General features: G+C 46.0%; 1 protein-coding gene across 1 annotated transcript in view; it reads right to left on the reverse strand.

Annotated features, from left to right (window-relative positions):
• The window catches only part of LOC128068253 (ubiquitin-conjugating enzyme E2 E2), a 356270-nt gene that overhangs the window by 58681 nt on the left and 280278 nt on the right, over nt 1–17311 (reverse strand). Inside the window, exon 4 of the mRNA XM_052661375.1 lies at nt 15652–15784. Within this exon, the coding sequence (XP_052517335.1) occupies nt 15652–15784 (133 nt within the window). The remainder of the gene's footprint in view (nt 1–15651; nt 15785–17311) is intronic.

The following is a 17311-nucleotide window of genomic DNA, read 5'->3' on the forward strand; positions in this document are numbered from 1 at the left end:
TTCACTTTTCTGCCATAAGGGTGGTGTCATCTGCATATCTGAGGCTGCTGACATTTCTCCCAGCAATCTTGATTTCAGCTTGTGATTCATCCAGCCCAGCATTTCGCATGATGTCCTCTGCAAAGAACTTAAACAAGCAGGGTGACAATACATAGCCTTACTACTCCTTTCCCAATTTGGAACCGGTTCATTGTTTCATGCTGGTTCTAACGGTAGCTTCTTGACCTGCACACAGATTTCTCAGGAGGCAGGTAAAGTGCTCTGGTATTCCCATCTCTTTAAGAGTTTCCCACAGTTTGTTGTGATCCACACCATCAAAGGTGTTAGTGTAGTCGATGAAGCAGAAGTAGATGCTTTTCTGGCATTTCCTTGCTTTCTCAATGATCCAACAAATGTTGGCAATTTGATCTCTGGTTCCTCTGCCTTTTCTAAACCCAGCTTGTACATCTGGAAGTCCTCAGTTCACACACTTGCTGAAGCCTAGTTTGAAGGATTTTGAGTATAGCCTTACTAGCATGTCACATGAGTGCATCTGCACAGCAGTTTGCACATTCTTTGGCACTGCCCTTCTTTGGGATTGGAATGAAAACACTTACCTTTTCCAGTCCTGTGGCCACTACTGAGTTTTCAGAAGTTGCTCACATACTGAGTGCAGCACTTTAACAGCATCGTCTTTTAGAATTTGAAATAGCTCAGCTGGAATTCTGTCACCTTTACCAGTTTTGTACACAGTAATGCCCTTGAGGCCCACTTGACTTCATACTCCAGGATGTCTGGCCCTAAGTGAGTGACCACACCATCGTGGTCATCCAGGTCATTAAGACCTTTTTCGTACACTTCTGTGCATTTCTGCCACCTCTTCTTACTCTGCTCTGCTTCGGTTAGGTCCTTACCATTCCTGTCCTGTATCATGCCCATCCTTCATGAAATGTTCCCCTGCTATCTCCAGTTTGCTTGGAGAGATCGCTAGTCTTTCCCACTCTGTTGTTTTCCTCTATTTCTTTGCATTGGTCACTTAAGAAGGCCTTCTTATCTCTCCCTGCTATTCTTTGGAACTCTGCATTCAGTTCGTGTAACCTTCCCATTCTCCCTTGCCTTTCGCCTCTCTTCTTTTCTCAGCTATGTGTACAGTCTCCTCAGACAACCACGTTGCCTTCTTGCATTTCTTTTTCCTTGGGATGGTTTTGGTCTCCACGTCTTGTGCAGTGTTACAAACCTCCATCGGTAGTTCTTCAGGTACTGTTTACCAGATCTAATCCCTTGAGTCTATTCATCACTTCCCGCTGTATAATCATAAGGGATTTGAAGTAGGTCACACCTGAATGGCCTAGTGGTTTTCTGTACTTTTTTCAATTTAAGTATGAATTTTGCAATAAAGAGCTGTTACCTGAGCCACAGTCATCAGATTTTGTTTCTGCCGAATGTATAGAGTTTCTCCATCTTTGGGTGCAAAGAATATAATCAATCTGATTTTGGTACTGACCATCTGGTGTGTCCATGTGTAGAGTCAGTCATCTCTTGTGTTGTTGGAAGAGGGTATTTGCTATGACCAGTCATTCTCTTGGCAAAACTCTGTGAGCCTTTTCTCTGCTTCACTTTGTACCCCAAGGCCAAACTTGCCTGTAATTCTGGGTACCTCTTGACTTCCTAGTTTTGCAGTCATCCAATATTACATACACCAAAATATAAGGCAGGAAAGTTACCTCTTGGTCAACTTACATTCAAATAGAGGTTTCCACCCTCAAATCAGTTTTTTTAAAAAGGAAAATACAGAAATTCAACAATACAGTAGCAGAAGAGATACTCCTAGGAGTAGGAGTACAACTTAGCTGTGTGCAGGCTTGAATCTGAACAGCCTTAGATGTCCATCGGCAGATGAACGGATAAGGAAATTGTGGCACATATACATAATGGAATATTACTCAGCTATAGTTTGAGTCAGTTCTAAAGAGGTGGACGAAACAAGACCCTATTATACAGAATGAAGTAAGTCAGAAAGAGAAATACCAAAACAGCATATTAATGTATATATATGGCATTTAGAAAGATGGTAATGATGACCCTGTATGCAAGACAGCAAAGGAAACACAGATGTAAAGAACAGACTTTTGGACCCTGTGGGAGAAGGCGAGGGGGGGATGATGTGAGAAAACAGCATTGAAACATGTAAAATAGACGACCTGGGCAAGTTTGATGCATGAAGCAGGGCGCTCGAAGCTGGCGCTCTGGGACAACCCAGAGGGATCGGGTGGGAAGGGAGGCGGGAGGGGGGAGGGGACACATGTACACCCACGGCTGACTCACGTCAATGTTCAGTAAAGACCACCACAATACTGTAAAGCAATTAGCCTCCAATTAAAATTAATAAATTACTTAAATTAATTCAATAAAATAAATTAATTAAAAAAGGGGATTGAAAAAAAGAAATACAGTCCTTTCAAACAGTTGGGGAAGTTTTAAAAAAGCTGGCCACTTGAGTTTCCTACAAATGGGTTTTCATGGCTTCGACAAATTTTCCAGTCATATAGTCATATATGGATTCAGAAACTACTGAATCCCAAACAGCTGAGAGGGAAGTGAAGGCCTAGTATCTAAACAGGAACCTGTGCCCCAAGCACCACCCGCCCCTTCCCACTGTTTCCACCCACCGAGCACAAAGCACCGCTCACCCCTTCCCACTGTTTCCATCCACCGAGCACATACGCAATACCTGAGGGTCCATTAAAAGCAGAACCTGAAGCTCTGAGTTAAACATTCCCACAAGGGGATCACCTCCCACCTCCCAAATCAGAGAGCAGAACAGCTCTTCCTGGGGACACTGAACCTAAAACCATTACTGGGGCAATGTTGATCCAAAAACACTTATTTATTAATTGGTACTGCAAAGAGAAGACATCATTTAACAAATGTCCAACGATCCTACACTTCTAAGACAAGATAATTCATTTCTGCTTTATAACTGCAGAAGTGTCTCATACACAATGACAATTAATTGCGAAGCATAACAGCTGAGATACTTGATGCAGTCCACGTAGAACGTGTAATCGATGACCGACCATATGACAGTCGCTGTCCAATTAAAGACAGAGACAAAAACATAAATATAAGGAGAATGCAGTGCTTCGTGTTTGGTTTACACTTTTTGCAGGTCTCACGTTACCGGAGGCACCTCTCTAAGACGTAGCCTATTTACAGATTTGCTAAGTGTGAAATGAAAGTGATATACAGACTTCTTTTATCCCTTGGAAAAGAAGTAATACATTTTATGTTTGCAGACATAGGAAGTGCCAGTTATTTATCTTAAGAGATTAATAATGTAACATACGTGCAACCCAAAACAAAGCATTCATCATCGCTAGCTGGAAGTGACAGTTTGATTTTTCATGTAGCCCACGACAGTCTAAAAGTAAACTGCATTTGAACACAGTCTAAACCGAAACAATGACTAATTCTGTTAATGATACAGTGAATTAACACCAATTATAGAGTTGGCTGAATGCCTGAATGTTCAGCGAGTGCTACATGACAGACACTTTCCTCTGAAAGCGGCAGAGTGTTCATAAATACCACAGAAGTTTCCAAAGTCTGTGTGCATTCTGGGGTGGGGGTGGGGTAATGGTTCCCTATGTTTGTACCACAAACTTAAAAGGCACAGCATGTATGTCATAGAAAATGCTATCTACAATTACTTAGAATCATAAATTACAAGACGGCCAACAATGGGCCAGGCTCCACTGTAACCAACGTGCACTCATTACATAATCTGATCTTCATAATCACCCTGTGAGGATGGTGTTACTACTATTCTCATTTTACAAATAAAGAAGCTGAGCTGCAGGTTCAGAGGAATTCAAGCGCTTCTAGTTGAAGCAATTCCAATTGTAAGTAAAAAAATTATAAGGAGGAAGGAAAACCAACCAATACAAATACACACAAGAAAACAACCCATAGCTCAGAGATTTTAGAAAATAACAGAAAAAAACAGGAACAGGATAAAGAAATTTGTGAATTCTAGATCTCAACAGTTTGACTTTAGACAGAAAAGTTAATGACACGGGGATTCAATAGCTTTTTCAGGTCAAGTTCTGATAGAGTGGGAATTCAGGTAAAGTGCTTTCAGCAAAGAGAAGAAATGTGATATTCGTTATTATTATGGTTGTTCTTATTCTGTAAAATGACCTGCCATCGCTGTGAGATTAATGAAGGCAAGAAAAACCAAGTCTGTCAACAAAAGGTAAACAAACAATATTTTAGTATGCCTTGACAACTGGCATTGAGATTTATCTAATTTTTGAAGCATCTGAGCTTCCCCACTCAGAATATCGCAGTGGGTATTCGTCAAACATCTGCGGAGAGCAGCTCCTGGCGTGCCGGGGAGCTGCCCTGCCACGGGACGTGGAGAGGCCTGCTGGAAGGTGGGGAGGCCGGGGGTCCCCAGCAGAGCGGGAGCTGGTCTCTCCGAAGCTTTGGCTGCAGGCGCGCCAGGATGACTGGGGTGCAGAGCACTGGGCACAAGGCAGCCTCACCCCGGGCCTGTAAACTGGCCCCTCAAGGAACGAGTCCTCTAGTCAGTGAGGCGGACTTATTTCAAGCTCTCAAAACGGGTGTTCTATGACGAACAGTGTGGAAGGCTTTTTTGATATAATGTCTGAACACCTGGCCAAATTAAGAGTGAAATCAAGATACAGGCAACCCGGCAAAGAAGAGGGGCCGTGGAGGGACGGTGGGCAGCCCGTGCTGCCGCCTGGAGCAGGCGCCCGGGAGAGGCGCGGACACCGCAGCATCAGCTGCCCAACACGGCTGAAAAACCACGGCCGCCTCGGCCACCCCGGGGTCCTCCTGCCGACAGCTGGGGAAAGACTCCAAGGGCAACCATCCTTTTTTTTTTTAATTTTTAAATTGATGTTCAGTTGATTTCTAATGTGTTAATTACTGCTGAATAGAAAAGTGATTAATTACAGAAACATACACGTATATTCTTATAGTCTTTCCCCTCCATCCTCTGGTAATCACCATCTTTCTGTTTTTTACACATTTAACTTTTTTAGATTCCACACAGAAGTACTATCATCATACAGCGCCTGTCTTTGTCTGTCTGACTTATCTCACTTAGGATAATATGCTCAAGGTCCATCCATCCTGTCACACGTGGGAGGCATTTTCATGGCTGAAAAATATTCCGTTGTGTATATGCATTGTATCTTTTTTATCCATTCATCTGCTGATGGGCATTTGGGTTGTATCTGTATCCTGGCAACTGTCAACAGTGCCGCAGTGAAAATGCGGGTGCAGACACCCTGCTGAATTCCTGCTTTCATTTCCTTTCGGTATATACTCAGAAGGGGAACTGTTAGAGCCTGCGGTGAGTAAGCCCATTTCTAGTGTTTTTGGGGAGCCTCCATAGTAGCCGGACCCGTCTTCTCTTCGACCAGCGGGGCTGGGTCTCTTTCCCCACATCCTCACCAGTGCTTGCTGTCTTGCCTTTCTCACGACCGCGGTTCTGACAGGCGTGAGGCGGCAGCCCGCTGTGGTTTGGACTTCCCTGATGCTGGATGAGGTTGAGCATCTTTTCATGTGCCGGCTGGCCATCTGTATGTCTTCTTTGGAGAAATGTCTATTGAGTTCTTCTGCCATTTTTCTATCTTTTGTTGTTGTTATTGAGCTGACTGAATGTCAATAAAGAATCTGCCTGCAACACAGGAGACCTGGGTTCGATCCTCAGGTTGGGAAGATCCCCTGGAGAAGAGAATGGCTACGCACTCCAGGATTCTTGCCTGGAGAATTCCACAGACAGAGGAGCCTGGTGGGCTACAGTCCATGGGGGTCACAAAGAGTCAGACACAACCGAGCAACTAACATTTTCACTTTCACTTTACACACTGTAGCCTGTAGCTGTTGACCTCTCGCCGATACATGCTTTGCAGAGACGCTCCTCCATTTCGTGGGCTGTCTTTTCATTCTGTCACTTGTCTGCTGGGCTGGAGCTTGCCGATTTGATGTGGCGCCATTTTTTATTTTCGTTATTGTTTGTGGTTTTGGTGTCGTGCCCCCCCCAAATTATTGCTGGAATCTGTAAGGAAGGGCTTCTTCCCTGTTTTTCCTACAAGTCCTAGGGTTGTTATAGTTCAGTTACTGAGTCATGTCTGACTTTGTGATCCCATGGACTGCAGCAGGCCAGGCTTCCCCGTCCTTCACTACCTCCCAAAGTTTGCTCAAATTCATGTCCATTGAGTCGGTGATGCCATCCAACCATCTCATCCTCTGTCATCTCCTTCTCCTCCTGACTTCAATCTTTCCCAGCATTAGGGTCTTTTCCAATGAGTTAGTTTTTTGCATCAGGTGGCCAAAGCATTGGAGCTTCAGCTTCAGCATCAGTCCTTCCAATGAATATTCAGGGTTGATTTCCTTTAGGATGGACTGGTTGGATCTCCTTGCAGTCCAAGGGACTCTTAAGGTTTAGGGTACCAGTTCTTATGTTTGAGTCTTTGATCCATTTTGAGTTGATTTTTCTGCGTGGTGTGAGATGGGGGTCTTCTTTCATTGTTCCGGGTGAGTGTCTAGTTTTCCCAGCACCATCTGCTGAAGCGGTTTTCCTTTCCCTGGTGGGTCTTCCTGGATCCCTTGTTGAAATGTCAGTTGATCACAGAGTTCTGGGACCTCTAGCCTGTTCTGCCGGTAGACGTGCCTGTTTTGTACCGGTGCCTGTTTTTATTGCTGACTTTATAGCACAGGTGGAAGCCCAGGAGCACGAGGACTCCAGTTTTGTTCTTATGCAGGCTCTTCCGTGGTTCTGCTGGAATCTGAGGACTGTTCTGTTTCTGTGAAGAATGTCTTTGGTGTTTCAGTGGGGACTGCACTGAATCTGCTGACGGCTTTGGGCAGTGTGGTCGTTTCATCAACGTTATTTCTTCTGATCCACAAACACGAGACGTCTTTCCAACTGTCTGTCTTCCACAATTTCTTCTGGCAGATTTTGCAGTTTCCATCGCGCTGATCTTTCCGTTCCTTGGATAAATTCATCCCAGTTATTTGTTTTCGATGCTCTTGTGAATGGGACGGTTCTATTTCTTTTTCAGATGCTCACCATTAGCGTAAAGGAACACAACTGATTTCTGTGTTGATTCTGTATGCTGCAACTTTACTGAAATCATTAATTAATTCCGACAGTTTTTTGACGAATTCTTTGGGGTTTTCTCTATACAGGATCGTATCATCAGAAAACAAAAGCTGTACCTCTCCCATTCTGATCTGCACGCCTTTTTCTCTTCGTGCTGCCTAACTGCTCTGGCTGGGACCTCTACTGGCACTACGCTGAAGATGAGTGCTGAGGGTGGCATCCTTGCCCCGTGCATGATCGTAAAGGAAACACTCTCAGTTTCTCTCCATTGAGTATAATGTTACCTGTGGGCCTGCGGTATACGGCCTTTATTGGGTACGTTCTGTCTACATCCAGCAAATGACTTCTCCTTTAGCTTAAGGCTAGCAAAATTCAGAGATCACTATTTACTGTTCAACACAGAATTATTACCTCAGGGTCTGCTAGTTAGGAATTCACTGGTGAAGAGCCTCAGGTGCCTTCGGCAAAACTGGAACACGGGCGCTCGACACGTCTCCCCAGCACCCTCTCCTGCTTGCACCGCCCTTTTCATCTGTCTCCCCAAACCAGATTTAGAGGATGATCTTATACCATGAATTCACACCAGAGTGTGAATTCTAAGAGCACGTGTTCCTTCTTGCAAGGATTTAGGCAATTACTATCTCTCTGTAATTGGGGAAAGTTCAGTTTGGAACTGGGTTTGGACTCTAGCTCCGCTGTCCACCCCCTACGTGGCCTGTGTGCATGTGCTCTCCAAGGGCTGCAGCATTAGAGTGGGGGTGGGGCCAGGGGGTAAGTGCTGCCTCTGTGACAAAGCTGCACGGATTGAATTAGGCATACATGTTTACTGTATGCCTACTGAATCACCAGGCATTGTTCTAGATGCTGGGAATACAGCTGAGTGCTGTGCTCAGTCGCTCAGTCATGTCTGACTCTGCGGCCCCATGGACCGTAGCCTGCCAGGCTCCTCTGTCCATGGGATTCTCCAGGCAAGAAAACTGGAGTGGGTTGCCATGCCCTTCTCCAGGGGATCTTCCCAACCCAGGAATCGAACCCAGGTCTCCCACATTGCAGGCAGATTCTTTCCCAGCTGAGCCACCAGGGAAGCCCCAGAATATCGGAGTGGGTAGTCTATCCCTTCTCCAGGGGATCTTCCCGACCCAGGAATCGAACCCAGGTCTCCCACATTGCAGGCAGATTCTTTCCCAGCTGAGCCACCAGGGAAGCGACAGAAACACAGAGCCGTCCCCGTCTGTGTCCATGGAGTTCACACGCTAACTAAAGAAAGGGAGGCATAACCAGCTCAGAGAAACGCAGGATGCCAGGGGGGAGGCCTCCGGAGAAAAGTCAAGTTTGGTGGTGGGTGCTCAGGAGCGTAAGGTGCTTGCAAGTTGTCACTCAAGACTCCCCTGGAAAGGTGATATGTGAGCAGACGCCTGCAGGGAGGAAGGGAGAGGACCATGAGGATTTCTGGGTGGACAACGGAGGCGGAAGGAAGGGCAAACGTCACCGCTCCATGGAAGGAGCCCGCTTGGAGTCTCTGAGTCAAGAGAGACAGCTGGTGGCTTCAGTGAGATTCTGGAAGGCTCGGGGTGCTTTTACTTGGTGAGGTGAGAATCATGGGAAGGTTTTCGGCGAAGAATGGACATCTGACTTTCACTATAAAAGGACCGTTTGGTACCCGGGCAGGCACCACAGGAAGGATGGGGCCAGAGCAGGGAGATCAGATGGGAGCCTCCCCAGCAATCCAGGCAAGGGAGCAGCTGGTGGCGGCTGCAGCTGGAGGGCCACTGGAAAGCGTGTTCCTAGACGGGAGAAGTCTGGGTTTCTTCTGAGTATTTGCTTTGAGCCGGTGAGACTGGATCTGGCTAGGCTATGTAAGAGAGTCAAGGAGGACTGCAAGCTTTTTTGCTTTAGCAACTAGAAAAGTCAGTTTCCATTCATTGAGGGGTGGGCCCTGGGGGACTGGGCTGGGCAGGAGTGGAGCAGGGCGTGTAATGACGAGCTTGCTGCAGGAGCTGACTGGTGGGCGCTCAATCGCACGTGTCAGACAGGCAGTCCAGCCTGGGTGCAAGCTCCTGACCCATGCCTGGGCTTTACATGAACGTAGGAACTCAGGTCAAAAACAGGTGCATTCAGAAAATCCTCCGAATAAACACAGGTAAGAAGAGAAATCACAGTGGAAATTTAAAAGTCAGTAAACTGAATAATAAAAATAGGATGTACCAAAACATGCAGGATATAGAAAAGACCATGCTTACTGGGGATATAGTCTGAAATATATACTGGTATATTGCTGAAAATAGCTTAAGAAACACCCATGGCTGATTCATGTCCATGTATGGCAAAAACCACCATAATATTGTAAAGCAATTAGTCTCCAATTAAAAAAATCAATAATCTATCCATTTTAAGAACCTGGGAAAAGACACAAATTAAATCCTTTCAAAAAGCGAAAGGGAAAAGACGGTGAAAACGAAAGCAGAGCGCACAGATGAAACGAGACACAAACACAAAAAAGCAGAAACGAGCAACTGCGCTGCTCCTGGAAGGCCTAACAGAATTCCCAGTAATACGATCAAAAGGCAAGGAGCGAAAAGAGCAATTCTAATATCAGAAATCTTAAAAGGGTAAAGAGGTCTACACATTTAAAAAATAAGATGGCCTTACGATCTTCACGCCAATCACTTGAAAAGACAACTAAGAGGACACATTTCTTTAAAAAACACAAGACTTAGAGAAACCAAATGAAGAAGACAGACAGTATGCTAGCGCCGCAGCTGGGGGAGCAGTGCCTAGGGCGTGGCCAGTGGGGGGTTTCTGACTTGCTGGTGATGGCCAATTTCTTGATTGGGGTTATAGTTACACAAATGCTTTTCTTTGTGAATATTTGTCAGCTTCTACACCTATAATTTCTGCTGTTTGTATATGTACATTATATAGAATTAAACATTTCTCTAAAAATTATAAAAAAAAAACAAACAAACGAGGGCTTGCAGGGCACTTCAAGGCAACTGGGTGTTCTCTCTCTGAGATCACAGAGTGAGCAGGAGTGGTTTTACACTGTGAACCACAGCATCCTCTGAAGATGCTGGGAGACGCTTGTCAGCTTTCTTCTTTGAGCACAGCAGCAACGACATGAAAACAAGAAGTAACAACACCCTGGTTAGAACAGAACGAGGGGGACTTCAGTTACAGATCGCTCTCTGGGTATCGTTGCTTCCTGGGTAACTAGTTAGCTATGTTATTCATGATTAGCCTTGACTTACAATTTAAGGTTGAAATATTAATATAATGAGGATAATAAAATGAAAATGTTGAAAATCTGATGGACCTAAATGACCTACTTCATTGTATGAAAGCAATGAATACCTTTCTTATTAGCTGAGAAAAGTCAGCAAACCACAGTTAATTTTATAAAAACAAAATCAAACCATAAAACAGACAAGACACTCTGAAATGACCTCTAAGTTAAGATTTATTTTAAAATATATTTGATGCAATTTGTAATGGAAGAACAGACTATATTAAAAAGTTTTTAGATACTTTTTTACTAGTAGTGAAGAGGTTTTTTCTCACACAGACAAAGTATGCCTGTAGTTTTTCTGTTTATTTTTTTAAACATGCTAGGTACAAATCTTATCATTCCTTTCTGGAAAATGCCCACTGACAGATACTGTGCTGCCCTTCCCAAGAGAACAGAGCTTTCCAGTAAGAGACAAGGGCATCCGTGAGCGCATCTCCCTGGGGGCAGGTGGGCCGAGACACACGGATGAAGGAGCGGCGGGCATGTCCACGCCTCCTGTCGGCCCACTCTTAGACCCGTACGGAAGGCCCACTTACTTTTTCAAAGGTCCACAGAGAGACAGAGAAAGCCAAATTATGAATAGGCTACGTCTATGTGTTTCTACCATGAAACACAGATCTGAGCTGTTAAAGCGAGTAAGATTCCTTATCCTTAGGGCTGTGTCATCAGCATCGCTAAGACAGGAGCCACCAGACACAGCGTGCTGCAATCGTTTCAAAGGCTTTTCAGCAAGAAAGAATGATATATATATTCTGTTATTTCTCTTCTGAAATTTTCAAGTACACATTAAAATACTTACACATTAGACTATTTAAAAAGTGCTGGTTTTGAGCAGAGTAAAATTATCTATGACATGAATATTAAAAAGGTAATCTCCAATAAGATAGAGAACAGTTCCTACTTCACAAATAAGTAGATATCTGAATTATAACATTAAAATGTACGTCTACACTGAAGAAGAAACACAGTATTAAAAGACTGGGACATACTGGTGATTTATTATGCTTTTCTTTTTGGCTGTATATACACTATTCCTGGATACAGTTTCACTAAGCGGATATTTCTTTCGGAGAAATAACCCTACCACTGGTGGTGAAGTATTCAGCTGAAGACTTGGCATTAGATACAGCTACTAGCGTCATGTGAACAGACTTGCTGCAGATTCAGGGAGAGAGGAGTAAACATACTGATTAAAAAAAAGCAGCGTGCTAAACACTGCACCGAGACACAGCGTTTGAAAGCACAGCCAGTACTTGACTGATTTAAAACTGGTCATCTTTGCCGTTTAGTCACGAGGTCGTGTCTGACTCTTTTGCGACCCCATGGACTGTCTGAAGCCCGCCAGGCTCCTCTGTCAACGGGATTTCCCAGGGAAGAATACTGCAGTGGGTTGCCATTTCCTTCTCCAAGCAAAACTAGAATATGAAGTGTGAGAACATTACGTACTTCAGTAAACATTTGTTTTGCTTGCCTTTTTAGAATTTTGGGGAATTCTGGAAGAAATGATTGGAATGACTCCTCTGAAAGCGCAAAGAATTAGATACTAGAATGTGGGATGTTCAAACTGATGAAGCTCTACTCCCCAAAAGTTCCCACGGGGAGGGGTACATCCACGTCACCCCAGTGACCTTTAAGAGATAAAGCTGAGCGCTGAAGTATTTAGAGTTCTCAGTAAGGGTTCCCAGTCTGAGAGTTTGGGAAAAGGGATCTCAGGGATTCTGTCATGCTGCAGGAAGAAAGGTGCACTTTATGGTAGATATCTGGTAACAAACAGCCAGCCAGTCAACCCACTGCTGTATTCTTGCCTGGGGAATCCCCTGGACAGCGGAGCTGGCGGACTACAGTCCACAGGGCCACGGGGTCGTCCATGACTCAAGTGACTTAGCATGCACGCAGATGGGCCTCTGTTCTCCCTCACCATTTTCTCTGACAACTACAGCTACCCTGGTTCACTCTTGAGGGTATCAGAAAATGTTACATAAATCCAAGTGTGTGCCTAAGATTGCTGGAAAAAGAGCAAAGGATGAAGGCAACAGAGAAATAAAAACCAGTGTGTGCGTGCATGTTAAGTCACCTCAGTCCTGTCCGGCTTTCTGCAGTCCAGTGGACTAGAGCCTGCCAGGCTCCCCTGTCCATGGGATTCTGCAGGCAAGAAGGGTTGCCAAGCCCTCCTCCAGGGGATCTTCCTGACCCAGGGATCGAACCCTTGTCTCTTACATCTCCTGCACTGGCAGGCGGGTTCTTTACCACTAGCGCCACCTAAAACGAGACTTAACCCCACATACGGGCTGTTGAGAGCACCGAGAGACTTGGGCGGACGGGCAGGGCACTTCCGGGTCATTAGTAGGTCAGGAGAAGGAAGCGGCAGCCACTCCAGGGTTCTGGCCTGGAGAATCCCAGGGACGGGGGAGCCTGGTGGGCTGCCGTCTATGGGGTCGCACAGGGTCGGACACGACTGACCGACTTAGCAGCAGCAGCAAGTCTGTCTCAGTGAAAAGCTTTCAAGACACGCGCCAACTTTCCCCCTTCAAGTCATATTTCTGTCCACAAAATCTGACTTCTAAAACTGACGAGTTAGCTGGTGACAATTTCTTTTAAAACTTCCTACGGGTTTCTACTACATGTGCACTTAAATGATGACTCAATACCCAAAGTTTGATTTTCCTTTGTCATCACGGATTGTCTAAGCAGATTTATCCGCTAGAGGGATTTAATTTTTTTCTGGCAGTCTTCTTGACAGGTTCCAGTTCAGCTGTTTGCTTTGAACACTCCCAGGAAAGGGAAGCCCTATCTCAGAGGTAGAGCTATTCAGAAGCAGGCTGTCCCGCGATGGGTCTGGTCTTCCCCCCAGGGAATCGAAATCTGCTTCCCCGTGACTGACGCCCGCCCCTTCTATTTTTGTCCCATCCAGTCACCCAGAAGCCAGTCTAACCCAACCCACACCATGGACATCAAAGGACAGCTATCACATTCCTCCCAGGACCTACTTTTCCTAGTAAACATCTCCAGGGTAACTATGTATAATTCAGTGGAAAGTACATGGTCCCCGGAGGCCAAGTTCAATAGATTCCTGGTTGCTTATTATTAGAAACCCTCTCTAAGCCTCATGTAAGTTCTCTCCTCTGTGAAAGGGAATATCCCAGTCTTACTAGGGTGTTTGGAGGAGGGACGGCTTGGCCCGCGGCTGCCCACTGCAGAGCTTGAGCCGGTGGAGAAACTGCAGAATGCCAACTCTTTCCCTCCTCAGCCTACTCCTGCGTGCCCTCCTAAAGACAAAGAGCTCGGAAGTGGATGAGGCGTTGACGGCACTGCACGACGGGCTCAGAGTTCCAGAGACTGTGCTCCTCAGAGTATCTGCTTAAGGTCTCAGGACCCTGCAGTTCCCACAGAACTGTGCTCACTCAGAAGCCCACACTTTATTATTTATATGGAAACAGAGCAAGTCTCCATTTCCTGTCCCATAGCAGGACTCGCTCTGATTTCCAATGACATGCTCCCCACTGAGCTGTTTCCATTCCATCCTGTTGGTTTTGGCCCACCCTCCGGGCCCGTCAGAGACACCTTTTCAGAAATGGGGCTGTCGGACCTGCCCGCTTTCCCTCCTTGCTTTGTTTAATCGACACACCTCTGTCCTGCAGAAGCTGGAGATGCCCACGCTTTTTCTGAGATGTATGTTTCATAAAACAGACTCTATCAGGCTCCCGAGCAGCACAACTGCCTCGTCCGAGCCCCCGGCTCTCCTACCTGTCGGCATCTCTGTTACTGAAGGGCCTGCCCGAGACAGGCCCTCACGTCCCCGGCAGAGCGACAGGTACGCAGACGACTCGGGGGCTGGTGCAAAGAGAAGGCCACCCGATCCCCACCCCTTCAAAGGAAATAAAGGTCAGCTGTACTGTGGCTTCCTCACTGCAACTGACCAAACGCAGCCCTAGGGGGCCCGGGGCCGCCGGCTCTGGCATCCTGGGTAAGATGTCCTGTGTGTGGCTTCAGTCCTGACAGTGTAGGATATGCTGGGCAAGTTAGCTAGTTTCTCTGTGTGTGGCTCTCCTATTTGGTAAAACGACAGTCATTACTTCTCACTTTGACACCAAAATAACAGCCAAGTCTCAGTGGAAAGGAAGGAAGAGAAGAAAAATAGAAGGGGGCATGGGAGGCAGGGAGGGGACCCCGGGACGTCACGGGGAAGGTCAAGGCCGAGCTTTGCTTTTTAAAGTGTTCACTCCAACCCACAATGTTCAGAAGTGAAGCCGGGTCAAATGAGAATTCCATCTTGGTGGCCAACGGAGGCAGCGTTCTCTGGGTCTTTCCATTTCCAACGTGGAGAATGGCTGCTATACTTAGAACAGATAACCAGCAAGGACCTCCTGCAGAGCACAAGGAGCTCTGCTCACTATTCTGTGCTGACCTGTACGGGACAAGAACTTGCAAACGCGTAGACACAAGTGTGCGGATACCTGGATCGCCTTGCTGCACGCCAGAAACCAACACCATGCTGTGGGCCAGCTGTGCTCCGGCCTAAGACAAAACCTCTTCAGAAAGGGCATGGACTCAGAGTCGTCACACGTGTGACTCACATGCAGCAGAAAGTAACGTGAAGAATGCTTAAAGGAAATAATCGCACCCTGAATGAATTTCATCACCCATGTCCTGACAACGCTGGACTCTCAAGACTTTCTTTAGCCGTTTATGTACGACTTTTCATCAGCCCGTCATTTTTATTAATGGACAAATACACATTCTCCTTTACTGGATCTTCCTGACACGATCGTTCAGTCTCTTCGCCTAATGTGTGTGCACACACCTTCGTCTGATGCGTGCGCACCTCCTGGGGGCAGCTGAGCTGCGTAGGCACCACGGCTCGGGGATCACAGGCGGCGCCCAGGCCGGCTCCTGGAGGAGCTCCCTCAGCCCAGGCCACGCCTGGGTCTCCTGGCCCCGGAGCTGGCGCCAGCCCATCCTGTTTCCTACTTCCATCCATTAACAGGCTGTCTGATGTCACCTTAAAACATACACCACAAAAACGGCAATACGAGAAAGGATGAGAAGGAGCAATGAGGTGTGCGTCAAAGGTCGGGGCGAGGGAATAAACAATTTTTCCATTTACATACAATCAGTCCTGGGAAGTTGTCTATGCTAACAGAACAGACATGCATCCCGAGGTGTGCGTACTGAAGAATGTGTGTATATACATACATATAAATAAGCGATAATACATATAGCTGAAAATGGATGAAGACGTCATACTGACCTTGGGGGGTTTAAACGGATAGTCAGGTGAAAAGGTTATGTCAAGAAAGAACACCCCTCCTTCATAGACAGATCCTGGGGGTCCCAATATAGTTGACCTCCATTCATAAATGTTGTCTCCTTTGGGTCCAGCACTGGAATAAGACATACAAATGAAATGTGCTTAGAGATGATAACAAAGCTTGGAATTGCAAAAATATCTATTTATGATTACAAATTCAGCCATTCCATAGAAAACACACCAAAGTTAATAGGTTAATTCCAAATGAGGATTCACTTGTCAATATCGTCAGTATTCTATAAATGAAATAAGTTGGTATTACTAAATTATACAGAACCAAAAAGTTCCGTTTTGCCATTCATAACCTTAAACCTAGGAAACAAAAGATTCCAAGGACCACAGACCAGAAGCAAAATTTTTAAATTAATTTTTACTGGAGCAAAATGTTTAATCAAGCATACAATTATTTCTGAGACTCTGAAAGGGTGGTATAAGGTCAAAGAGACAAATTTTCAAAGCTAGAAGGAATGCTAAAGAAAAAAAATAGTGTAATGCTTTTGTTAACTAAAAGCACCAAGGAGATGCTTTCCTGATGGAGATCAGGAAATGGTCATCATTCACAAGGCTCAGCTCAAGTATCACATCTGAATCTTCTTTTCTCACTCCACCAAGAGTCCCTGCTAATGTGCCCAGCGTCCCGTCCCACCAGGGTGGGCTGCAGAAGACAGGATGTAGCATTTTGTTTAAACCTGTGCTTTGAAACTGCTTGCTTTTCCGCCCCTCTCTGGAAGTCCTCCGAGGACCAGGTTCTGCCTTGTTCTTGGTATTCAGTAAATAAGAGTCGTCAGATGCTGCTGCTGGAGTAACAGCCAAGCGAGGGAAGCCACGCGGCTACTAGCGGCAAACCTGCGCTCCCCCGCTGCAGAGAATCTCACGGACGAAAAGAAGACCCGCACGAGCCAACTGAACTGTCCCTGTTCTCCCAGAGTAACAGAAGGCAAAGCAAGATCATAATTAAGCCCTCCAGCGTTCTTCCTGCCACACCAACCTCACGGTACACCAGCCAGAAATCCCCTCACACCCTGCAGCAAAGCAGGCAATCCTGTTAAGGTGCTTGAGAAGATTTTATTGCCAACAAAGATTTGTCTTCTTTCATACTGTGAAATTAGTTCGTATCTACAACAATTTCATTGTTGGGCAGGAGACCAAAACAGCATGCGTCATTATCTATGACTATGGATGAGAATACATCAATATACCAGGGAGCAGACAGCCTCCTCAATAAATGGCGCTGGAAAAACTGGACACCGACACGCAAGAATCAGACTGGACTTTCTCACACCACATACACCATTACACTCACAAGGGATTAAGACCTAAATGTAAGCCCCAAGCCCATAAAAATCCGAGAAGAAAACAAATGCAGTACACTCTTTGACGTCTGTCTCAGCAACATTTTGGGGATGTGTCTCTCAGGCTAGGGGAACAAAAGCGAAAATGAACAAATAGGGCTGCTGTTGCTGCGTCGCTCCCATCGTGTCCGACTCTGTGCGACCCCAGAGACGGCAGCCCACCAGGCTCCCCCGTCCCTGGGATTCTCCAGGCAAGAACGCTGGAGTGGGCTGCCATTGCCTCCTCCAGTGCATGAAAGTGAAGAGTG

This window comes from Budorcas taxicolor, chromosome 24 (genome assembly GCF_023091745.1).
Source record: "Budorcas taxicolor isolate Tak-1 chromosome 24, Takin1.1, whole genome shotgun sequence".
NCBI classification, from domain to species: domain Eukaryota; kingdom Metazoa; phylum Chordata; class Mammalia; order Artiodactyla; family Bovidae; genus Budorcas; species Budorcas taxicolor.